Source organism: Falco rusticolus, chromosome Z, assembly GCF_015220075.1.
Source record: "Falco rusticolus isolate bFalRus1 chromosome Z, bFalRus1.pri, whole genome shotgun sequence".
Lineage (NCBI taxonomy): Eukaryota > Metazoa > Chordata > Aves > Falconiformes > Falconidae > Falco > Falco rusticolus.
The window spans coordinates 29304549-29330987 of NC_051210.1; the positions used below are offsets into that span (position 1 = coordinate 29304549).

The window sequence follows — 26439 nt, forward strand, 5'->3', positions numbered from 1 at the left end:
ACAAGTTTTAGCATTCTTGGGGATTTATGTGCAGTTACTTGTAAGTGTGCTTTATACAGGCTGACAGGGATTGTGTGTTTCCTGTAGTCTGGCTCAGCACAAGATGGGGAATGTTGGTGGAGGCATGAGGTTGCACTGTGGTTGTCAGCTGGAGCAAACTTTTGCTTCTAGTCAATTACCAAATGTAGAGGTAGAATTTAGAAGTCTTGTACAAGCTTGCCATCCGCATAATTATGTGTCTATTAAGGAATGGTTGGAAGCTGACTGCTCTAAAACTATTGACTATAATGATAAGGCATGGTTAGTAGTGATACTGAAGCAATTTTCTTTCTTGCCAACAGAGTTTGCGAAGCAGGAAGGCGTGAAGTCCCATCAGAAAAACATGCAGCTTTATGACATACCCTACGAACCAGAAGGCAGTGCTGTGGAATCTGATTCTGAAAGCGTGGTGAGTCACCATTTACGAGAAAGCAAATTGCCACAGGATGATGACAGGCCTGCAGATGAGTATGATCAGCCATGGGAGTGGAACAAAGTCACCATCCCAGCTCTAGCAGGTACGATTCCTAGATCCCAATCAGGAAATTCTCTCTCACAGCATAGTATATGTACTTGCCTTTAGGAGAACTCAAGTGTTTCAGCTCTTTGGGGTATGTGTGGGGTTGATAAATCTCTGAAAAGCAAATGTGGGTAGTCTCAAAACTTTACCTCCTGCAGAAATGGGGAATTTTTTTGGTGCTTCAGCTGACCTGTTGTCACCCATCTGAGCACTGAGTTCATGTTAGCAAAACTTATCTTCTTCCCACTCCTTGCCTCTACCCCCGTTTTAATGTATGAGATGTAGGCTGTGTTGAGTGGCTTTATGATAAGGGTGTTGCATTGCAAGGTCCTTAAATTGTGGGGCAATTCTTACAGGTGAAGGACAAAAAGTGTCTGTAACATGCATGAAGTAACATGCTTCTACTCGGTAATGAGTGGAATATTTGCATTATAATTGAACACATTTCTATGGATATGTAGAACTTGTTCTTGGATTAATCCTTTTGAACTGCTGAAGTTTGCCCACATCAGAACCTGTCAGTCAGGGAGATTCGACACAAACTCTTTTCTGTCCCTGAATGTCTGTGCTTGGTGTTGGTTACACCACTCTTTTTATTCCTTTCTGTTGCTTTGTGGAAATGGCTGAGCAGGGCTTCATTCAGTCAGGCTGTGATTCTGAAGGGGGAACTCTGTGTGATTTCTCAGGGGATTTGTTCTTGAACCCTTGCTGTTCAGCATCCTTATCAGTAAGGCAGAGAAGGAGGAGAGGAAATGCACCTTGTGAAGTCTGGAATGATATCAAGTGGCAGGGGGCAGATGGGTGAGGGAGCTGGTGGGCAGTGCAGAGCTGCCATTCAGAGACACCTGAACAGGCTGGAGAAATGGGCTCACAAGAAGCTGACAAAATCCAACCAGGACAAGATCAAGCCCCATGCAATGATATGGACCAAGGACTGGTTGGCTTACTGGGTTACAGCTTTGATGGAAGGGGCTTAAGGGGAAAATGGACTAAATGTGGCTAGCAGCATTGCCCAGCACTGATGAAGGCTAGCGACATCCTTGCCTGTGTGAATAGGAGCATAGCCAGTAGATCAAGCAGAGTGACTGTTCCTCCTTACTTTACATATGTTGGACAACATGTGTAATGCTGTGTCCAGTATTCTGATGCAAGTTGATAAACACTGAAGTCAGCAGAGTGTCATCAAAATGATAGGAAACTGCAGGAATGACTGCTGAGGAGACAACTGAGAGAACTGGGCTTGCTTAGCCTGGAGAAGAGAAAGCTAGAAAGCTTTAGAGTGATGTAATAGCAAGTTTCCATTGCCTATGAGATCTTCAAGATGGTGGAGCCAGGTTCTTCACAAATGAGCAGGTATGTGATGGGAAGATGAGATATAAGTTAAATCAGGAGTGGTTCTGTCTTGGTCTGGGGAAAACTTTTTTCCTCTGCAAGGATAGTTATGCATTGGAACCAACTGTCCGGGGGCTCTTGCAGTGTCCATCTGTAGAAGAATTGTAGAGGAATGAAGGTGGGTTAATTAACATTGATAATATACAGCTGTAGGCTTGCTTTAGGGGCGGTGTGTTGGCTGACATGGATAGTGTACAGCTGTATCTGGTTCCTGCTGAGTAGTTAAATAGCTTTAAGGACCGTATGAAGAGGAGCTTGAAATGAAGAGAGACCTGGAAGAAGCAGAGGGAGGAAAGAGAGTGCCCGAGATGTAGGAGAGACATGGAAGGGACGCAGCAGAGGCAAGAAGCAGGGTGGACTGGCCTGAAGAGGCTGAAGAAACAGCATGGATAGTAGATAAACTTTTGAAAACTTGTGGGGGATTGGTGGCTGTGCCGGGGCAAGGTGTGGGAACTATGTATTGAAGTTAACCTGGCATGGGATGGTAAAAGCCTTGTTGCAGCCAGCTACCTTTGATGGTGCTATGACATCCATCTTTAGATTATTTTTTTTCATCCTGTGTAAAGGGATGACTGGATAAAGTTCTGAGCAATCTGATCTGATCACATAGACACCTCCCACCGCCCATTTCCACCTGAATTATTCTGATTTTGCAATTCTGTGTGCCATGATATTGCCACATTACAGAAATAAGAAGTGACTTCTCTCCACAGCTATGCAGGGCTACTGTTCTGTAAACAGAGTTTGTTGTGACAATACCCTTCTTGGGTGTTTCTGACCTGATCACCTAATAGGTAGGTGGACATGGGCAAACTAAATGTGTTTATTTTCTAGCACAGTGAGAGCAGTGGCAATGTGTTGTGAGAGTGATATTACCTCTGTGTTTCACTCGTTCTTATATCTTCAGGTTGTAGTTGATTTGAGTTTGTTTCCAAGTCAAGCTGATGTCTGCAGTATCCATCCTGTGAAATGTGAGTGGGAGCAAAAGACACATGGATAAACCTGAAATAGCTGCTTAAAAAAACCCTTCTTGCTCAGCATCCCCTTTCCTCTTGTTGGGCTCTTATGGAACAGAAGAGGAGGTTAGGGAAAACTGATTTCTACTTCCTATGATTATGATTTGCTCTGGCATGTGAGCTGTTAACAATCTTGCAGACTTCCAGGCTTAGTCACTTTTCCATTAAGCATATGCTGATAGTTCTTTTGAGGCTGGATCTAAACCAGGATCCAGTTCTGCTGGATGTTGTGCAGGTAAAATAGTTTATTTCCCTAAAGAGCATGAACTCCAACACAAAAGTCTAACCTGCTTGTGTGGTTTCTAGCAGGATAAACAGTTCTGTTGCTGAGCTCTGCCTCATGGAAACAGGCTTTGATTCAGGCTTGCCTAAGCTGACTCATCCCTTTTGCTGGACCAATTAAAAAGTTTGGAAGACTTGTGCTGGGAGATTGCCTGGCTGTGAGATCCTGGCTATGGTTTGGGATATCTATTGCATGTCAAGATAGGCTAATTAATGGAGACATCTATCACTAGTTTTCCAGTGCCACAATGGCTGTTTTGCAGGTGCTGAATATCAGTCTGGCACGTGTGTAAAGCCTTCTGCTTTGGCTTTGTGCTATGGCATTGATGTCTGCCCCAGTTCAGTACGTATTTCATGTCTTTTAATGGGTCCCTGTGGTGGCAGTAGTGTTACCTTTCCCTACAGCCTATGTGCAGCCTCCATCTTGTGACCGGTGAGGCTTACTACACAGCAGTGTGGTCCACAGCAAATCTGTTGTAGTAGGGTATTGGCTACCCGAAAGGATCCACAAGCTACCCGCAGCACATGCAGGGGCTCCGCAGAGCAGAACGCAGTGGGTCTTAGGCTGCCTTCTGCGTTTTTTCCAGGGAGTTTCTCTATTCTCCATTCTGGAGGGGTTTCCACTGTTTCCCCCCTGCCACCATGTCTGTTTCTTGCCCATCTGTCCTTCTTATGTAGTCTACTTTTTCCCCTTCTTTTGTCCTACAGAACTGCTTCTATGTCTAGATTTTCTCATTCATCCTTCTACCTGACGCCAGCTGCCACTCTGTTACCTTCTTATATCTCTTTGGGACTTCTCCCACCTTCAAACACGTGCTCTCTATCACCCAAGACTCTCTCCTATTAGCTGTGGGTGCATTTTTGCCCTCAAGGGAGGTTGATGTGCTTCCTCACTCATCCCCATCCTTATAGCCCTCTGGGCTAGGCCACATGCCATGGGAATGTCTGGGCTACAATGATTACAGGTTGCTGTTGAAGAGCTCCTGCAAGGAAGCTAAACAGTTAATTCTTGCTGACTGTGTTAGCTGAAAGACTTCCAGTTATTTTTTTGCTAATCTGCCCAGTGTTTGCTTGGCCAGAGGTGTGTTTAGCCATTCTTGCTTGTGTTCTTGGGCAGCTTGGGATTAGAGCTACTTTTGAGCAAAGAATATTTTGTTTGAAGGTGAGAGGGTAAGTAAAGCCCTTGGACTGCGTAAAAGAGCAGGCAGAAACAAATACTTGAGCAGGTGACACTTAGATCTTCAAAGGTGGAATACTTTAGGGCTTTTAATCTCTCTGCAGCTTATTTCTGTGGCTTAGTGTAACATAGGGAATCTGAGTTGAGTATTTCCTTACATAGTAGTTTTGATAATTTTCCAAAAGCTAAGAGTAATATCAGAGTTATTGTGAGCTTCCCACACAAGGTTAGTGATTATGTGCTACCCGGAAGTAGTTTTTCTTTCAAAGTATGCAAAATACCTAAACCAGAAACTTCATTGTTCAGCAACACTGAGATACAAGCTGTGGGACCAGTACCAGTCCGTGGTCAGTGAGGTAACACTTTACAGATTTCTGAACTAATAATACAGCAGCCACAGAAATGGGATTATTAGTCTTAGAAGTTATTGTCTTAGGAGTCATATGAGTGCATATGGAAAACTTAGATCTTATTCTTCATGTATCGTGCATATGATATGAAATGGCTGATTTGTAATTCATTGAATCCAGAGAAGAAAGCTGCATATGCAAGCTACCTTGCTGCATTTCTACTGCATACCTTTTTTTGCACAACTCATTATGGAGCTCAAGACTTGGAGCTCTGTAATCATTTTCATTCCCACTTTTTTGCTCTTTGTCAGGTAAACTCTGAAATAGCTATAGGGTTTTTTGAGTGATTATTTAAAAAACTGTAATCTTAGTTTTATCTAATTTTTTTCTTCATCTGTAGTTTTGTTTGTCTGTATGTAACTGTAAATTAATAAAGCACAATCCATCCAATATGACGTTTTATGATTTGCCTATGTGTAAATATTATTCTAGGCATTATACAGTTAGTACTTATGACAGCACACTAAATTAAAATATTGCTTTACAAAAGTAATAGACTAAAACCAAGTTTAAATAAGAAGTATTATGATATGTTTGAATTCCTTATGGGTTCAGCATGCAGAGTTCTCTTTTAAATGCTAAGAGAGCAAATATTTTCTTGAGGTAAATTAGATTTTGTGATTGCATCTGTCATTCATTGTAACTTAGTATGTCTTAGGTACCTGGTTATTTGTTACAAACTAGTATGTAAGGTTTGGCTGCAAGCATAGATTCAAGCTGCTGTCTCATCTGATGTGTCTATACTTAACCTAACTCCCAGGAATTTTAAGTGTTTAAAATAAGGAAGGAGGTCCAACTTCTAAGTTTGAAACAGTAGGAAGTTTGCAGTGGAGAAGTATTAACCTTCTGCTGAGGTGTGCGTTTTTCTGACTTAGTGTATACTGTGGTTCCATAATGTATCTAGCTAATGTAGCTAGACCAGGTGAGCTTTATTTTTAGTTCTTAGCTGAAGTGGATTTCTCTTAAGAGCACAATGTTGGTCTAAGTGGTATTAGAAATTCTAGCAATGGGCAAGTCCCACTTTACAGACCCACAACTACCATCCCCCAACTACTTGGAGTTGTGGTGAACCTGAAAAGACCCTCTGCTAAAATGTTCCTATTTTGAGAAGTTCATCTGAAGGGAACAACAAACATTTGTGATCTGCAGACACAAAGAGACTTATGCAGCAAATATTTTTTATTTGTCAGGTGCTAGACCTAGTAAACAAACCAAAATGGCAAGCAACACTAGAATTATAATGAAGTTAATTACTTGTGCAAATCTTTTGAGAAAACGTTTTTTTCCTCTGCCATGATTTTAAGATTCATTGCTGAAGCATGGATAAACCCTGTTTATCTCCAGCCTGGAAACTGAGATGTGCCAGACTGAAATTGTGCACAAGCTATGAAGTCTGCTCAGGTTGAGGGGAACGTGTCTGCACTGTGGCTCCTAAGCATAGGGCTGGGATTGCTGTCATGCTGACATTGTGGAGCAAGCTGTGCCTAGCCTTCCTCAGGGACTTGTCTAGCAGAGCTGAAGTGCACCATTTTGACTGTCTGCATCTTGAGTTCTTTCACAAACAAAATTGGTTTTGTTTCATTGGAGGCTGAAATGTATTTTTGATGGCTTTTATGGGAAGCAAGCAGGTCTTGTTAGGCCTGCTGCTGGAGCTGGGCAAACTGGCTTGCCCAGAAGGGCTGAGATTGGCAAAGTAACAGGAACAAAGTAGGTTTCTGATACCTAAGTCTGGCTGGAAAAGGAGATGGCAACACTGGAGAGCCCATTCGGGAATGTCAGGCTGACACTAGCTCCCATGTGAGTGTGTGAGAAATCAAGCCTTTCCAGGCTGTCATGTGCGGATAGCAAACCTTTGGGTAAAGCAAATGCATGCAGAGATCTTAGTATTGCTTTAAAAAATAAGTGGGCCTCTGTTCTGAAGAGGAAGTGGTTCTCAGCACAGGTCATAGACTTCTTGAAGGAGGATGCCAAACCTGGTCACGTCTGTGACTGCAGCTGGTGTTGCACAGAAAGCTGGTGCATAGGACCCTGGGGGAATTAAAGCTGGGTATAGCACCAGCTACAGGGCAGAGGAAGAGAGGTTACACAGAGTGAGGAAGGGTCAGGTATGCATCATCACATCCATAACTGTAATGGCTATGTAAACACAGGTAACATAGTAATAAAAAACTTTATGCTCCCAGCTGCATGGAATAGAGCTTCTGAACCTTCACTATATATACACTACAGCTTTAGTTAAGATATGACTTACAGCAATCAAAACTCAGTCCTGGGAACAACATTGCATGTGTGGGTTGGTGCCTGACTGGATATCACACTTACCAGTTCAATCTATCTGGATATCCCTTTCAGACTGTTTCTGCCTGCCAATTTAACAAAAAACAAAAAAAACAACCAAACAAACAGACAGAAAGGCAGGAGTCCAAAGACAATTCAGAGCTTTTCAGGCAAACGCAACATTCAAAAGCATCTGAAATTAAATTTTGTGCTATTTTTGGACAACAGATCCTACTTCTAACCATCGTATTGTGAAGCTACTGCTGTTTACAATCACAACAGAGTTTCATATGTTTTGTGAACTGAATTTTTGGTGTCTGACAGATGTTACTTGGTCAGAAACAGATGTTAAGGTTGCCAGTTTTCAGAGTTCCCAAATTGTTATCTCAAATTTGCATTCTTGACCCAGTGTGCAAAAGCTGATCCACCCACAGAGTCAAAATATTTATTTATTGCACATCTGCGCAGATATGGATGCTGGGTGGCAAATCCACAAACCAAGCACCCCTCTTAACACATGGTAGAACATTTTATACAGTGTGTACAATTGTTTACACTTATGTTCAGTCACACTCAATTGTCATTGGTTCTATCAAGCCCTGTCTCCATTTAAAGGTAAAGCATTCTTTTTTTTTTTCACCTCACATGTTCTGTGGGGAGGAGGCTTTGTTAGTAGGGGGCTTTCTTTGCTTGAGGGTGGAACTTTTAGTATGCTAGTTATGAGAGTTCACATATAGTTCAAGTAATTTGCTGTTTGGTCTCATTAACCGTTTGGTTCTCCTTGAGCTTATCTTGTTACTTCCTAGCTTGATTTATTTATGGTGTCTATTCCTTCTCCCAAGGCCATGTCCTGTTAAATATTTGTAATGTTTAACTAACATTCTCTGTTTTTCAAATTCTTTCTTGTTTTTCATTATAGATACTTACATTTTTTTCTCTTTTAAAGTAAAAAATTGTTTATCAAAATTACATCCAGGTGTTTTTCTTACAGTTGAAATAAGTGCTGTTCATATGAGTCACTGGCAAGTACACACATGCAATGTTTCTCCTTGTTATGCTAATCAGCTTTTATTATCCTGAAATACAATATAATTATATATAATATCCTGAATATTAATGAGGTTAAATCTAAGTTTCCATTTTAAGAAATAACCAGCATATTTCTGCCATACATATTTCAGAATATGATTGAATACATTTGCCCAGTTTTACAATAATTTGTGCCTCCTTTCCTTGAGTAGAGGGGGAATTTGGAAGTGTCCTAAGCCCCATGAAGAAAGCATATAAAAATAACCCTCCCCTCCAAAAAAAAAACCCAACAACACTGCAAAACATTTTCCACACCCAACACATCTCTGTTCTGTATGCATTACCTTTTTAAACATTACAGGTCTCTCTGTTGTTTAGCATTGCCTCAAAACAATATTAACAGCAACGTGCCTAAGTGTCTGTGTGTTAGAAGTGGGGGGTTAAATGCATGAGATCTACAACATGCTGTTGTAGGGAGTCCCTTTGACTGTCCTTGTGGCATTTTTCTCTGATACTGCTGTTGAAACTCACAGAGGAGCTGATTGTGCTCTGTGTTTGTGCGCATTGTGATGTTTGCCTCCTGACATAGTGAAGTTTTTTCTGCCTGGTATCCCCCTAGATGATTTTAAAACAGTAATCCATCTGCAGCTGTGAGTGTTAGTTTTTGATGAAGAAGCAAACCATCAAAGAAGGCAGTGAGAGTCAGGAATATTGTGTGGGTAGCTCCTTTCACTGTTTCTGGCAATATTGTGTCCTTTAATTTTTTCAGATTATAGATATGTAGAATCTGTAAGTGTAGTAGGTGTAGAATGAGGATGCTTTGCTACAGATGTTGCAGTGCTTTAAGAAATTACAGCTTTGCAAAATAAGTTGTATTGCTTTTCTTAGAATAACGTAGTTAATGTGAGAAAGTAACAAATGCCATTTTCCCTTTTCCTCGTTTTCTACCCCTAATGTTTCAAGACAAAAGTGCTATGCCAGCATTGTGTAAGTGGATACACTTTGAATTCACTGCTGCTTGCCTCTGTTTCTGATGTGGATAGATGTGTGTTAGCTGTCTGGATTTGCACCCGGATTACTGTTAGGATGATTACACATAAACTGAGGCAAGCTGGATTCTTGATGTTCCTCACTTGTTTGTTACTGAAATTACGGCATGTGACTGAAAGCCCATCTCTGTTACTGTTACTTGTTTCAGTATCATCTTTTGGGGAGGAAAGTATCAAATGTTACAATAACTAGTTCTTATTTTGCTAAGGTTTAGAAGACTATGTAATCTATTACTGCAAAAGCAAAAGTTTTAGGGACCATATTTTGCCTAGTTAGAAACACCTTTACGTGATACATATAACTTTGCAGATAAATCGCTACATCTTAATAAATAAATTACTACTACTTGATGCTAGCGGGTGCCCCTGGGAAGCATGAAACCTCTCTTAAGTGCTAAAGCTAATTCGTTTCTTTTTAAGCTTGCTTGGAGAGGTAATTATTGTGTATCTTGCAGCCCAGTTTAATGGAAGTGAGAAACGCCAAGCATCGCCTCCCTCAAATGACCAGCGCAGGCAGTTAAGAGCACCTGGAGGAGGCTTTAAACCCATCAAACATGGCAGCCCAGAGTTTTGCGGGATCCTGGGAGAGAGAATAGATCCAACTGTTCAACTGGAAAAGCAGATGTAAGTAAGCACGGTAATGGCTCTCTAGTTCTTTCCCTTCCCACTTACAGGAGCAAGTGCCCCAGACCCTGCAGTCCAGCTCTCCCTCCTCAGCTTTCCCCGTCTCGGTGCTTACCCGTCGCCCCGGCCTTCAGCTGCAGCGCAGGCGCGTTCCGCAGCGGAGCGGGGAGCGCAGCGCACGGCGGTTCCTTGAGCCGGGGAGCGCGGCCGGCAGCTCGCACGGCGGCGGGCGGGGCCGGCGACGGCCCTCGGGGGCAACCGGGCCCGGCGGGGGGCGCTGGCCGGGAGCGGAGGCGGCGGCTGGGGGTCTGCGCCGCGCATCCCGGCGGCGGCCGCTGCCTCTGCCCAGAGGGAGCGGCGCGGGGGAGGCGGCGGCGCAGCCTCAGGCAGCGGGACGTGCCCGGGCCTTTCCCCGGCGCAGGGCAGGGCCGGGCCGGCCTGCGAGCGGCGTGCCCGGGCGGGGATCGCCTGTGGGAAGGGGAGAGGACTCGTAACTCCGGGAGCCGAGGAGGAGTGCGATGGCCGGTGCCAAGCACAGCCTGCAGCGGGCCCCCCGCCCGCGGCCAGACCGCCGAAAACTCGCCCACCGGCAGGCGCGGGAGGGAGGGGGCCAGCAATGCCGCGGGAGGAAGGGGCTTCCCCGCAACCCGAGGTGCACTGGCAGAACCGCTTCACCGCTCCGCAGGCTGAAGAGGAAAGACCTGCTGCATCAGCAGTCGCTGGAGCAGAGCCGGGTGGCCCAGGCTGCTCCACGTGTGACAGCTAGCACAGCCACGGGCAGGTGATGGGTGACAGTAGTGGGCAACTCTCCTCTGAGGTGCGGAGGCGCCCACCTGCTGACCCAACGCACTCTCCAGAGCTGTGCTGCTGAGCAGGGGCGCGTCAGGGGTGTCGCAGAAGCTGCCAAGCCTCATCCAGTCCACTATTACCCACTGCTGCTGTTTCACATGGGCATCAGTGATCCCACCAGGAGCAGTTGAGGGGTACCAGACTTGTATGAGGCTGACAGAGCCCTGGGAGCAGTGATGAGGGACTCGGGAGCGCAGGGAGTTATTTCATCAGTCTTCCTGGTCAAAGGGAAGGGGTTTAAAAGAGCCAGTCAGGTCTGGTGAATGAACAAATGGTTACAGGACTGGTGCTACAGCCAAGGGTTTGGCTACTTAGACAGTGGGACTCGCTTTGAGAAAGCTGATCTGCTGGAGGGTGATGAGGCCTCTCTGTTGGAGAAGGGGAAGAGCATCTTCAGTCATAGGCTTGTCAAGCTGGTGAAGAGGCCTTTAAACTGAAGTTGCCAGTAGAGGGGAGTCTCAGTCCATCCCTCTCCTGCCAGCTTGAGGCTGGTGCCAGCAGGAAATTCTGAGAGCTTTGAGAAGGATTGAAGGTACCTGAGGAGCAACACAAAGGAATTCCAGCTGCCTCAGCCAGTAAGTCAGCTTCAGAGGAGGTGGGTGTGGGTGTGTGTGCATAAACTTAAATGCCTGTATGCAAATGCATGTAGTGGGGGTTAAACAAGAAGAGTTGAGAGATGTGCATGCCTGTAGGGCTACAATCTTATTGGCAGCATGGAGGCATGGTGGGATGACTCTTATGACTGGAATGGGAGGATACAAGCCGTTTAGGAAGCAGAGGTAGGGGAGACAAGGACAGGTGTCACCCTCTGTGTCCATGCCCATCTGGAGTGCATGGAGCTCCACCTGGGGTTGGATGAGGAGCTGACTGAGAGCTTATGGGTCAAGATTAAAAGCAGGGCAGGGACAAGTGACATTATAGTGGGGGTTTGCTACAGGCCACCTGACCAGGAAGACCAAGCAGATGAGGCTTTTTACAGAGAGATAAGTGCAGCCTCACGTTCACAAGCCCTGGCCCTTCTGGGGGACTTCAACCACCTGGCTATCTATTGGAGGGACAACACAGCAGGACATAAGCAATCCAGGAAGATCTTGGAATGTGTTGTTTATAACTTCCTTCTCCAAGTGATTAGAGGAGCCAATGAGGAGAGGTGCCATGCTGGACCTTGTTCTCACCAAGAAGGAGGTGATGCTGGGAAACGTGAAGCTCAAGGGCAGTCTTGGCTGCAGTGACCATGAAGTAATGGAGTTCAGGATCCTTAAGGCAGCGAGGAGGGTGCATACCAAGCTCATATCCTGGATTTCAGGAGAGTAGACTTTGGCTTCTTCAGGGATATGCTTGGTAGAGTACTATGGGATGAAGTCCTGGAGGGAAGAGGGGCCCAAGAAAACTGATTAATATTCAAGGGTCACCTCCTCCAAGCTCAGGAGTGATGCATCCCAGCATAGAGGAAGTCAAGCAAAAACACCAGCAGGCCTGCACGGAAGAACAAGGAGCTCCGTGACAAAATGAAACACAAAAAGGAAGCCTATGGGGGCAGAAGAAAGCACAGGCAGCCTGGGAGGAATACAAAGAAATTATCTGAGTAGCCAGGGATAAGGTCAGGAAGGATAAAATCCTGATAGAATAAAATATGGCCAGGGATGTCAATGGCAACAAGAAAAGCTTCTGTAGGTACATTGGTGATAAAAGGAAGACTAGGGAGAATGCTGGGCCCTCTCTGGAAGGAAACGGGAGACCTGGCTACCTGGGACATGAAGAAGGCTGAGGTACTCAACAGCATTTTTGTCTCAGTGAAAACTGATTTGAGACCATCTAAGGAACCTGAAGGGTGCACAAGTCCATGGGACCTGATGGAATGCATCTGTGGTTCTGAGGGAATTAGCTGATGAAGTGGCTAAGCCACTATGCATCATATTTGAGAAGTCATGACAGTCCAATGAAAAAGTGGAAACATAACTCTCATTTTTAAAAAGAGAAGACAGGAAGACCTGGGAAATTACAGGCCAGTCCATCTCACCTCTGTGCTCAGCAAGGTCATGGAGCAGATTCTCCTGGAAACTATGCTAAGGCACATGGAAAATAAGGAGGTGATTGGTGACAGCCAACATGGCTTCACAGTGGGTAAATAGTGCCTAACAGATGTGCTAGCCTTCTACAGCAGGGTTAGTGTTGGTGGATAAGGGAAGAGGAACAGTTGTCACCTACCTGGACTTGTGGAAAGTGTTTGACGCTGTCCTGAACAACACTGGCTGGCACAACATCCTTTTCTCTAAACTGGGGAGACATGGATTTGATAGATGGACTACTTGATGGATGAGGAATGGGCTGAATAGTTGCACTCAAAGAGTTGCAGTCAATAGCTTGATGTTCAAGTGAACATGAGTGATGAGTGCTGTACTGCAGGGGTCAGTATTGGGACTTGTGCTTGTGTGTAAAATCTTTGTTGGTGACATGGTCACTGGGACTGAATGCACCTTCAGCAAGTTTGCTGACAACACCAAGCTGAGTGGTGTTATCAGCATGCTGTTGGGAAGGGTTGCCATCCAGAGGGATGTTGATAGGTTTGAGAGGCGAGCCCATGCAAACCCCGCAAAGTTCCTCAACAAGGCCAAGTGCAAGGTCCTGCACCTGTATCGGGGTAACCCCCGGTATCAGTACAGGCAGGGTGGAGAATGGATTGAAAGCAGCCCTGGGAAGAAAGGCTCGGGGGCGCTGGTGGAGAAAAGCTCAGCATGGTGCAACAACAAATGCTTGCAGCCCAGAAGCCAGCCATATCCTGGGCTATATAAAACCAAGTATGACCAGCAGGTTGAAGGAGGTGATTCTGTCCCCTCTACTCGGCTCTCCTAAGACCCCACCTGGAGTACTGCGTTCAGCTCTGGAGGCCCCAACATGAGAAGGACACGGACCCATTGGAGCAAGTCCAGAGGAGGGCCACAGAGGTGATCAGAGGGCTGCAGCACCTCTCCTATGAAGACAGGAGTTGTTCAGCCTGGAGAAGGGAAGGCTCCAGGGAGACCTTGTAGCAGTACCCCCAGTGCCTAAAGGGGGTCCACAAGAAAGCTGGAGAGGGACTTTTACAAGGGCATATAACAATAGGACAAAGGGTAATGGCTTTGCACTGAAAGAGGGTAGATTTAGATTAGATATTAGGGAGAAATTCTTTACTGTGAGGGTGTTGAGACACAGGTTGCCCGGTGAAGTTGTGGGTGCCCCATCCCTGGGAGTGTTGGAGGCCAGGCTGCGTGTGGCTTTGAGCAACCTGGTCTAGTGGAAGCTGTTCCTGCCCATGGCAGGGGGTTGGAAACAGATGATCTTTAAGGTCCCTTCCAATCTACCCTCAGAGAAGGGGCCAGAATCACTTGTTACACAACGAAAAAATCTTGTTGTGGAGCAATTTACACAGGTTACACTGATACTTGAGAGTACTGAGAAGCCAATGGATTTGATTCACACAGTAAAATGAGAGGCTTTGTCTTGAATCCCTGAAGGCAGTCCCATTCCAGACACTGTCATTCAAAGTTAGATGCAGAATTTATTTTCACAGGGGAGGGACAGCATAATTTAGCACAGATGTGAGTGCGCTCTTTGTAAGAATACTTTCTTCCTGAATGGTAGCAGTACTGAGAGGATTAGTAATTCTTTTGCACTTCAGATACTCAATAGGAGAGAATCCCCTCTTTCAACTGTGTCTGAGAGAAGGTGTTTCCGGAAATTCCTTCTCCTTTGACATTCTATTTTTATGTGCAGTATTTGGAAACTTAATCTTGAAACAGAGAAAAATATCATATGTGGTGTCACATTTCATCTAATAAGCCTTAACTTTTAAAGCTCTGCTCATTGATGGGTTGTATACTTATATTCAACAGATGAAGTAGCAACTACTATTGTGAAATCACTCATTGATACTGTTAGCTACATGACTAAAAGGCTATAAATTTGACTACAAAATTTGGTCCTTAGATTTGGGTAGTTCCTGCCCACCATTCCATCCAAAAATACATTTAAAGTACTACAGAAAGCTAAGCATCTGTTAATTAACTTCTGATTAAATATATTAAATACTTATTAACATTTCTAATATAAACATTTCTAATATTTATATTGATTAAAATATGTTGTGTAGCTTTCTCTCTTAGTATAACTGCAGTTATGTATAACTGAACTTGATAATAACTGAAAACTGCAGAGCTAGTTTTGCTTCTTTTAATTATTCAGGTGTTAATCACATTAATTTTTTTTTAGTTCTTTATTATGCAGGATCAAACCTGAAATGAATGCACAGTTAACAATAATGTGTCAGAAAACAGAAGAGTTTAGATTTCTTGTATCTTAGATTATTTGTAATCGTGCAAACTCTTCAAGTTTTAGTAGCATAGAACCTCTCCACAGCACACGGCAAACCATTCCAACTTTCTCTACTAAAATGGAATCTGTTTTTGTAAAAAGGAGTACAAGATCTAGAGGAAAGGAAGTATGCAAGTTGACAAATGGATAGGTAAGTTAGGAAGTTTCCCAAACAGACAGAAATACCAAGGTGTGGTAATACATCAAGAAAATACTTTAAGTTGTTTGTGTTTAAAGAGTCTGAACTCAATAACTTGTGGACCATGGGGAATTGAATTAATTTGTTCCATTTCCTCAGTAACAGCAAAAAGAAGAAAGCGTGTTCTTTTTCTGTTGTCTTAATGAATGTGAATTCCTGCAAGCTTTGTATAAAAGATCTGGTGACTTCTTGTTTCCCTCTGACCAATTCAAGAACAGAGTAGTGTTATGCATTATATATGAGCTGTAATAACTGGTTATACGTGCTGTATAATTGATGCAACTGTCGTGTCTTCAGCAGAGCTGTGGTCACTTAGTGGCTGAAACCTGACCTTTGAGAAAGTAAGGGAAATCAGGAAGAATGTTCTATAAACCACAATTAGGGTGCTTTCAGTCCTGATAAAGGTCAACATGTATGGCTATATTTAAATTTTGCTTTGAGATTTTCATGGTGTGCCTGTGTTTTCCAGGGTATCTTAGAAGGTATGCATGTCTTCAGGATTTCAAGTCCCATATTTTTTCATTGGTGTCTTTCACAAGTTGTCATTTTGCTATTTTGTGATCATATCATTGACATTTGAATATTCAACCTTTCTGCACAAATACCTACAAGCTGACATTTAAAAAATAGACACAGCCAGGGCACACAGACCCAATGTAGTTGAAACAACAAATTAGTTGGGAACTTTACGCTGATTATAGCACTAAGCTTATCTCTCTAATTAGCTGGAACAGGAGCAATCTGAGTGTCCCATTTACATGAGTATATGATTCTCTAGCAATTACACTTCTGGATACTTCTGTTAACTCGCAACTGTAGCCAAAACAGCTCTCAGGCATCACTTCTGAATCAGATGTTCTCCCATCAGCGGTTGTCTTCATGCTTTGCTGGTTTTCTTCCAACTCTTAAAAGCAGGTTTTTCTTCCTGAAACCAGCCCAACGTTCTTTTCCCGTGAACCTCTCTGCCAACTGGGGAACACCAGATCTGAGTAAAATATGAAAAAATTACCCTAGATTCTGATATTTAGAGGGATCTCCTTGGGTTTACATAGGTTGCTCTTTTTTTGTTTGTTTTATTTGACTCTTTGGGGAGAAAAGAAAAAAAATCAAGCTGAGTAATTTCTAGACTCTTCCAAATCAGTTTTCTGATTTATACCTAGTGTTAATATTCTTCCTTTACACTTAGAAGACAAGCTAGTCTTTAATTCCATGTTGAGAAATACCCTTTAGCTGTAAATTTCTAATGGGAGATAGGGAGAACACTGCCTGAAAACATTCACATCTGTGCCTCAATTTTATTTGTGAAATGATGGAGCTGTCAGTACCTCCCTTTCTATCTGTCTATAATCTATAATAGTATAACCCTCTTTTTAGCTTTCTCTAATGCAGACTTTGATTATAACCAGGCATATAATGAACTTTTAAATTGAGCACCAGCTTTTGTTTAGCACATTCGTCTGATTTGACGGTGGAGTTGACATCAGCACGAGGTAGTTAAGAGCATGACATCTGTCAAAGAGATCTGTCTGGTCTTTATTCACTTACCTTTTAGTTGGAACATCTCCCTTAGAGTAAGTTCAGTAGAGAAATAAAATCACAACAAATAGAACAAAACTTTTTTGCACAAGGCCAGTGACCATTCCTGGTCAGACAGTTGTGGTCCATACAGAGAGCACTTCTGATGTATGTGTGATTCTGCTTAGGCAGGAGTGGTTTTTGTCTCATCATGCTTCAGCGTGCATCTGGCAATTTCAGGAAGGGAGAAATCTTCCTCAGAGATGGAGTTGATCCAGTGCGGGGCCAAGCATATTACATTGCTCGGGAAACTTGGGGAAAGTGCAGATATAGAGCGGCATGTGCTGAGAAGGTTCTTTGTTTGCAGTCCTCAGTTTAGTGAAGGACCTACCTCTCCTCTCTCCATTTCCTTTCTTCCCTGGTCACACCCACTTCAGAGATCACCAGAGATTTACTTAAAAGTGTTCTGAGTTGTCACAGCTGTGTTTAGAACAAGTGTCTTTGTTAGAGATCTTCACACTTTATCACTTTTCTTTTTCCAAATATTTATTTTAGCAAATAATTTCCACTATTAACTGTTCATATTCTTCATATGTTATTTTCTTTTTGTTCTTTTGTGTATCAGTTGAAATACTGATATATCACAGGAATGAAACAGTAAATGTGTATATTGTATATCTACTGCTTGAAAGGTAGAGATTATAAAGTGTTGCTCTGAGTGGGAATTTCTTTCATAAATGTGTACACTAATCATGTTGCATGCTCTCCTGATCTAAGTTTTTTCCTTCAGCTGACAGAAACTACAGGCCTCCACAAACTGCAAAGTTAACTTCAGATAATGCAAGCACTGTGCTTTTTATCTGTAATATGTTCAATCTTCAAGATATCTATGTGATATTAATCATTATTCATACCTTAAAGAAGTGAAGTAGTGAAAGGAGTATGAGTTGCCATATATGTGTGTATTAATCTTTCTGCTTTTTCCTAGATGGTATCATGGAGCAATCAGTCGGACAGATGCAGAAAACCTGTTACGTTTATGTAAAGAGTGTAGCTACCTTGTAAGAAATAGTCAAACAAGCAAGCATGACTATTCTCTTTCACTGAAGTAAGTATTTGTCAGTAAAATACAATAATGTAACTTATAAGCCATAACTTCTCTGGTGCAAGAAGAGAAAATGATCCAGTCTATTGCTGCACTGGTTCAGCTCAGGAGGGCACCCAGAGAGTTTGAGACTGTCGGTCTGCATGGTGTATAGTGACAGTCACTGAATTAGGACCTTGCAGTTGGGGGATGTTGAGAGATTTTTTTGTCTTCATTTGGTGCCTATTTAACTAAACAAACTTGGTTTTATTTTTTTTCTGGTTCTGATTTGAAATGCTTCTGCCTCAGGTTGAGTAAGTAACTGTATTGTGGATCTTATTCCTTTTGCTTCATAACATGTGTTTACTGTAGTAGAGCCACACAGCTGTTTGGTCCAGGCAGTGGCACCACCAGGCTGGCCTCTGCCAGTGACGCCAGTCCAGACTCATGCAGGGTGAGATACACAAATAAAATATGCATGAAGATGGTCAGAAGTGTTTATTACCTCATCATCCCAGTGGGGATTCCCCAGTAGTTTCCTGAGTGAGGTAAGCAGCAAGCAGGGAGGTCCTTGGCACCACAGACAAACAGTTAGAACAGAATAATGGGCGGGAGTTTTTGAAGCATTTACATGAGTTTGCACATGAACATTAAACGTTATAATTACCTAATCATCCTTGCAAGTGATTACATGAAAAGAGCATGGCTAGCTGTGGGAGACTGCTTGATACATAACACGTTTGGGAAGACTTAACGAAGGACAACATAAGTAACAATCTATTGTGATGTAGAATAATGACCCCTATTGCCTTAACAAAGCACAGAAGGCTTCGTTACACGGAATCTGGGTTATAGCTGTACTGATGTCCATTGCCTATCTCCTCGCCATTCTTCCACGTTTAACCTACAACAGTATTGCCCCAATTCTTGAAAGTAAAAAGCCTAGAGTCAAGAATAAAATATCTACAGAATTAAGAAATGGGCATTGTTCCAGTCTTAGTGCTGCTTTGCACTTGCCTCACCTACCTTAGGCTGATCAGGTTATGTTACAGATGTTGACTTCAACATACCATAGAACAGCATCATAGAATGGTTTGGGTTGGAAGGGACCTTTAAAGATCACTTAGTCTAACCCTCAGTCCCCACAGCCAGGGACATAATCTCACTTGTATTTCCAGGAGGAGTTTCCAGGTTTTCCGTGCAGAAAAACAAGAAGCCTCTTGACCTTGGTATAGGCTGTGCAAGTGCAGAAAGAATTGTTTCTTTTTCTCCTCCCTACAAGATAGGGTCTGATGTGGAACCTACCCTTCCAAGTAGGTCTGGGACCCAGGCCCACCTGCCTTTTTTACTAGTGGTACCCCTGCCAGTTTGGCTTTTACATGGTTTCTTCATAAGCCTGTTCTGGAGACACTTTTACTTCTGGGATGATGGTGATATTTGATTATGACAAGGTAACGCTTTCACAGACAGCACCAAACCTGACCCTTTTTACATCTGTTAGTTCATTAGAAATGAAGGACCACATCTACTCTACCCTGGTTTAGCCTGATGGTCTAAAGAGTAAATTTCAGACTGGTTTTATATCCCCACCTTGGGCTGACAAGAAGTGCATCTGTTAACCTAGTTTTAAGATTCTCTTCTTGGGCTTAAGAAAAATATTTTGCAGGCCTGTTTTTTAGATCTTGATTCCTTTGCTGCCATTGTTGGGATCTCTGTGTAATACAGAGGTCTGTCCGCCATGAGCTGGAACACACCCACTTTAGAAATGCTGTTTAGCTCCTGTTGTCCCTTCTGCCATTTGATCTGTGTATTCTCTGATACAGTAATCCTCTAACTATTTTCAAACACTGAAGCATTAATAGCACATACTTCAGCACATACACATACTGTGTAGGCTTAAATTTTCTGTAAAATTCTTGCAAGTTTTGGAATAAGACTTTTTTTAAAAAAAAAATATTTCACTTAGTTCTTGCATCAGCACAGTGATTTTTGTTATTCAACCAGAGCACAATTTCAAGAGGAGAAGGTAACAATTAAATTTTTATTTTGCAATTTTGGACGTCTGGATGCAGGCCCTTAATGTCCTTTTGAATGTTGTAGTGTCTTTGTATGTTGTATTCCAAAGTTTTCTAAACCAGATTTCTTGGTGGTACTTATTTTAAGTCTCCCCATGACATCTTCTATGTTAAGATAACTAAATGACTGACCTCCATCAATCTCTGGGGTTTGGAGCCTAACATTCTTCCACTACTCTTCAGTTCTTCTGCCATACATTTATCAAAATTAGTGCTGACTCTAGCCTCTTGACGCAGTCTAATTCTGTATACCACCTCCCTGTGGTGATGACAGTTCTCCTATGGCCCCTTCAAAGCTCACATAATCCTCTTAAGCCTATGGTATTGTAGTTAGAATTCACGTCCTGTCTATTAGCTGGTGATCAGTTTCCTCTTTTTCCAGCAGGTCTCCTGACATCCTGCAAATGCAATCACTGTTTTCTCTCAAAAATATTTAGCTGAGTAAAGAATCATGTCATTTAACCACACTTCCTTTGCTATAAACCTGCTTCTGTTTATGTGCCATCTCACTGACCATTACCATCTGCAAACTACTGACAAAGTTATGTTTGATGTTGCTGTTCACATCTGATTTTTGCTCACTGCCATAAGGCTCTCTTTCCCCTTCTCCCCCTATTTAGGACATTGAATATATAATTCACTGTTGTTTTCTAATCCTTTCCTTAATTAAGATGGTTTTCCAATCAAAGATTTTGAAGAGTTTTGGTAATTGTGGAGATCTTGTTCCTTAAGCTCAAAAAGTTAAGTTCTTGGACAGTTCTCAGGTTTCACTCATAATCTTTGGCCAGATTTCCTCACAACCTGGTTTATGACTACTTTTAGCTGTGAGAAGCTAGCCGTTCAAAGTACCAAACATGGGATACTATTTTGTGTGCTGATTCCCTTGCCTAGAGGCATCACATCAGCCTGTGATGAGGTTATTTTGTACCAGTTTACCTTAAGGTCAGCCAGAAATCCATTCATTTCATTACCATGCAATCTTACATCCCTGTTACTATTTGACTTGCAGGATTCTCCTGCTTCCTTCATCTTTTGTTGAAATGTGAGTGCAAGGCATGCCATAGCCTTTCACTAGTAATGGATGGTAGCAGTGAGAACAGCAGTGTGAGATATCACCAAGTAGACAATCTGTTCAGCCTGGTGGCAGAAAGATGTGAGGAAGTAGAAAGGTTAAAGAGCATCGGGAGTTTAAGAAAGAGATAGGCTGGTGGAACCACGGTCTGCCCTTCCTGATGCAGAAACAACCACCAGAAAAAAAAACAAGATCAAGGAGGGGATCTTGTATCTCCCCTTGCCAGGCGAAAGGCAGTAGCCAAAAGGAAAGGACTGGATGGAGGCAAGCCCACACCCAGGGTGGCAGGCCAGCCCCCTCCTTGCCTACCTTGCCTTCCCAAGTGCCTCTGTGCAACAGGTATGAAGCTCTGTATGTGGAAGGTCAGTCAATGGGTGATATAAATGATGGTCCATCTACACAAGAAATGTTGTCAAGGTCAGAAAGGCCTACCTCCACCCATGTCACGACCACCTCAATGAGGAAGAAAAGATGGGTTATAGTTGTAGGTGACTCGCTTCTGAGGGGAATAGAGAGTCCAATGTGCCAGGCAGACCTGCCTCTTAGTGAAGTCTTCTGCCTCTGTGGGGCCAGCTTAAGGATATCACTAGGAAACTTCCTAGCCTGGTATCACCCTTGGACTATTACCCATGATTGCTTTTCCGTGTGGGTGACAATGAACCTGCAATGTGTAGTCCAAGGGCAATCAAAAGAGACTTCAAGGCCTTGGAATGGATGGTTAAGTGAATCTGTAGCACAGGTATTTTTCCTCTATCCTTCCAGTTGCGGGCAGTGACATTGGAAGAAACAGACAGAGCCAGAGAATTAATACATCACCACCACGATATCGGTGTTTTTGACGATGGGATGATCTACCAGCACTCGACCTACTGGCATTGTGTGGGATTCACATTTCTCAAAGGGGGAAGAGGGTTTTTGCTCATGAGCTAGTGGCGCTTATTGATAGAGCTTTAAACTAGACTTGAAGGGGGAGGGGGATAATATAAAACTTGCCTGTGACAATCTGTAAGATGACATGCAAAGGTTAGAGGGACGGGGTGCTAGTGAGGGCCCTCACCCTGTTGCTCCGAGACATGCTGGGTACCCTGGAGCACACTTGAAGTCTTATGGAGATGAACCAGGGTTTCCTGAGGTAACAGGAGCCGGTAGGGGAACACTGGTGAAATACCTCAAAGGAATTAAAGTGTATTCCCTTTAGGAAGGTGACATGGCTGCCAGCTCAGCTGAAGTGCCTCTACACCAATGCATGCAACATGGGCAACTAACAGGAGGAATTGGAAGCCACTGTGCTACTGAAAAGCTATGACCTAGTTGCCATTACTGAAACTTGGTGGGATGAATCCCATGACTGGCTTGTGTCTATCAATAGCTACAGGCTGTTCAGAAGGGACAGGAAGGAAGGAGGGATAAAAGGGTTGCCCTCTGGATCAAGAAATAGATAGATTGTGAAGACCTGTTTGAAGAACAGCCATGAGCAGGCTGAAAGCTTATGGGTAGGAATTAGAAACGGAGGCAACAAAAGGAACCTTGTGGTTGGTATTTACAATAGGCCACCCAATCAAAGGGAGCCTATTGACAAAGCCTTCATACTCCAGCTACAGGAGACATCATGCGTGCAGGCTCTCATCCTTCTGGGGGACTTTAACCACCCCAACATCATGTGGAAAAGTAGCATGGTGAGCTGTAGGCAGTCCAGGAGACTCCTGGAGTGCATTGAGGATAACTTCTTAAGCCAGGTAATAGACAGCTCTACTAGAGGGGATGTGACACTGGACCTGATGGTCACCAATGCAAGTAAGCTAATCAGACATCAAGTTTGGAGGCAGCCTGGGCTACAAAGGTTGGAGCTTGCAGTCCTGGGGGATATGGGTCAGGCAAAGAGTAAAGTCAGGACCCTGAACCAGGAAAGCAAAATTCCAGCTGTTCAATGACTTAGTCAGTATAACCCCCTGTGAAACTGCCCTTAGGGACAAGGGAGCGCAACGGTGCTGACAGATATTTACGGATACTTTCAACATAGCACAAGAGCTCTCAATCCCCAGGTGTAAGAAATTAGGAAAAGAAGGCAAGAGGCTGGCATGGCTGAGTCAAGACCTACTGGTCAAATGAAAGGGCAAGAAGGAAATACAAAGGCAGTGGAAGCAGGGGCAAGTATCCTGGGAACAGTATAGAGAAACTGCCTGGTTGTGTAGGGATGGAGTCAGGAAGGCCAAGGTGCCACTGGAGCTGAACTTGGCAAAGGATGCAAATAATAATAATAAGAGCTTGTATAGGTATGCCAACCAGAAAAGGAAGGTCAAAAAAAAGCATACTCTTCAATGAATACAATTGGCAAACTGTTAACAATGGATAAAAAGAAAGCTGAGATACTCTCAGTAATATTTTTTGGCTCCGTCTTCACTGGCAACTTTCTTCCTATACCTCTGGAGTGAATGGACCTCAAGGCAGTGGCTAGGGGAGCAAAATTGCTCCCACTGTAAGAGAAGGTCAGGTTCATGACCACCTGAGGAACCTGAACTTACATACATCTATGGGACTGATGAGGTGCATCTTAGAGTCCTGAGGGAATTGGCTGATGTAGTTGCAGAGCCACTGCCCATAGTATTTGAAGAGTCATGGCAGTCAGGCGAAGTCTCTGTAACTGGAAAAAGGAAAACATTGCACCCATTTTTAAAAAGAATAGATAAGAGGACTCTGAGAACTACCAACCTATCAGCCTTACCTCTGTGCTTGGGAAGGCCATGGAACAGATATTCCTAGAAACTATGCTCAGCACACTTAGGACAGGGAGGTAATTCAAGACAGCCAGCATGGCTTCACCAAGAGCAAGTCTTACCTGACCAATCTGGTGGCCTTCTTCAACGGAATGACGTAAGTGGATAAGAGGAGATACTGATGTAATCTATCTGGACTTCTGTAAGGTCTTTGATGTGGTCCCCCATAACAGCCTTCCTTCTAAACTGGTGAGACATGAATTTGATAGATGGACTGTTTGGTGGATAAGGAATTGGCTGGCTGGTTGCCTTCAGAGAGCAGTGGTCAAGAGCTCATTGTCCAGATCAAGATCTGTGATGAGTGGTGTCTCTTAGGGGTTTATTTTGGGACCAGTACTATTTAACATCTTCATCAGTGCTGTAGACCATGGGATCGAGTGCACGCTCAGCAAGGTTTGCAGATGACACCAAGCTGAGTAGTGCAGTTGACATGCCTGAGGGTTGGAATGCCTTTGAGGGATGTGGGCAAGTTCAGGAAGTGGACCCATATGAACCTCCTGAGGTTCAACAAGGCCAAGTGCAAGGTCCTGCACCTGCGTCAAGGCAACTCCCAGTATCAATACAGGCTGGGGGATAAAAGGATAGGGAGCAGCTCTGTGGAGAAGAAATGGCGGATGAAAAGCTGGACAGGAGCCAGCAATGTGCACTTGTAGCCCAGAAAGCCAACCATATCCTGGGCTGCGTAAGAAGTGTGGCCAGCAGGTCAAGGGAGGTGATTCTGCCCCTCTGCTCAATTTTGTGGCCCTTCGTCTGGATCCACACCAAAAAGTCCACGTCTTTCCTGTACTGAGAATTTCAGAGCTGGATGCAATACTCCAGGTGAATTCTCATGAGAGCAGAGAGAGAGAGAATTCTCATGTGAGGAGGGGCTGAGAGAGTTGGAGTTGTTCAGCCTGGAGAAGAGAGGGCTCCAGGGGGACCTTATTATGGCCTTTCAGTACTTTAAATAAGGGCGCTTATAAGTACGGTGGGGGCAGACTTTTTAATGGGGCTTGTTGCCAATAGGACAAGGGGTAATGGTTTTAAACTAGAAGGGGGGAGATTCAGATTAGATATAAGGAAGACATTTTTTTATGAGGGTGGTGAAGCATGGGAACAGGTTACCCAGAGTTATGGTAGATGCTCCATCCCTAGAAATGTTCAATAACAAGGTGGATGGGACTCTGAGAAACCTGATCTAGTCGATATCTGCTTATTGCAGAGGGGTTTCACTAGATGATCTTTAAAGATCCCTTCCAACCCAAACTATTCTATATTTTTTATTCTGTTCCCGAAGTGTGTCTCAATGAGTTTCTAATTTAAGCAGTCCTATGTTTTCCCCTGAGAGATTTCAAGCCTCTGTGTTCTTTCATAGTTTGACTTCAGCGAATAAGCTAAGTCTACAGGCAGCTTTGTACTCTACCCAGTGCTTCGTCTTTGAGTGACATTTATATAAGACACACTGTTTCACCTCCCATTTTCACCAGAAAAGATGTATAGTTTGTATAGAAGTGCTTAAACAAGGTGTGCTTGGGGTAGTTGGCAGCATTAACCATAGACACAACAGCAACCAGCCATCCCCTCCTCATATCTTAGTGAGGATGTGTACAGCATAGATCATGGTGGTGATCCCACTGCGAAAGTAAAATTACTTCTGTTTACAGAAAAATGTCCCTGAAACATTCAGTTGTAGACTTACTGATGTCACTGGCAGGCAGTTAATTTTCATTATGATACCTAGGATGTGAGAAGGTTATGCAACTAGACTTCACTTCTAAAAAAATCATCAAAGAGCTGCAGGCATTGGGGCTGCTAGTAAGAGCATGGTTGGAGTTGTATATAGGTGCCTCATTGCAGTGTTTTTGATGACACTGAGGAAGAGACTCTTTGTAATAGTGTGCTTGTCCTACATCTGCTGCACAAAGCCTGACATGTTACTGCACCAATCCATCAGGACTGACATTGTAGGATGGTATAAAAACAGGCTTTGCCCACTTTTCCTTTAACAGGCAGGCTTGGGGGTACTTGAGGCCTTCTGTAAGGTGTCAGATACCTACAAAAGATGAAGGTTTTTGAAGGTTGTTGAATGTGCATAGTCAAATAATGTTCAGAACAGAACCTTTCACCATCAAATTTCTGTTTTATTTTACTGGTGCATTTATGATGTGCAAAATAAAATGCACTGGCTGTGGAGTATCTGGTCGCACACTACTAAGACACATGGTACTTATCGGGGATGCTTGTTAGTAAAGTTGTAGCACAAAATTAAGTCTGACCAGCCACATGTAATTGTTACAAACTTGCAACCTAGTCAGTTGTTTCATTAACCTACAATAACTGCATTAGGATACAGTTCTTGAATCTTAGCTCTGGAGTTGATAGATGCTACAGTGGAAAAAATGAGCAGCCCTTCTCTGCAACTAATTCCTGAATATCCATGCTGGTTGGACTCTGCTTCTTGCTTCTTCTGAAACTTGCCCTAGGTCCTTGTCATATGTCCTGCTCTGATATTATCTGTACAGTGTCTCTGCTTAGCACACACTCTGTGGCCTGTGTTTCCATGTAATGACATCTCAGGAAGCACTCTGTGACCCTCTTGTTAGGGAGGGCAGACACATGCTAATAGGCAAATACTGGCTTTGAAGCTGACTATAGTTTTAACTGTTTCTTGTCATGATTTCACCAAATTCATTGCTATGCAGATTGAAGCTGGTGATAATAGACAAC

At 43.5% G+C, this 26439-nt stretch overlaps 1 protein-coding gene across 2 annotated transcripts in view; it reads left to right on the forward strand.

Moving 5' to 3' along the window:
- SHB (SH2 domain containing adaptor protein B) overlaps positions 1–26439 on the forward strand; it is an 83463-nt gene that overhangs the window by 40250 nt on the left and 16774 nt on the right. For both annotated transcript variants that reach the window (XM_037373966.1, XM_037373967.1), the window contains exons 3-5: positions 342–557; positions 9647–9815; positions 17717–17836. In XM_037373966.1, the coding sequence (XP_037229863.1) occupies positions 342–557; positions 9647–9815; positions 17717–17836 (505 nt within the window). The remainder of the gene's footprint in view (positions 1–341; positions 558–9646; positions 9816–17716; positions 17837–26439) is intronic.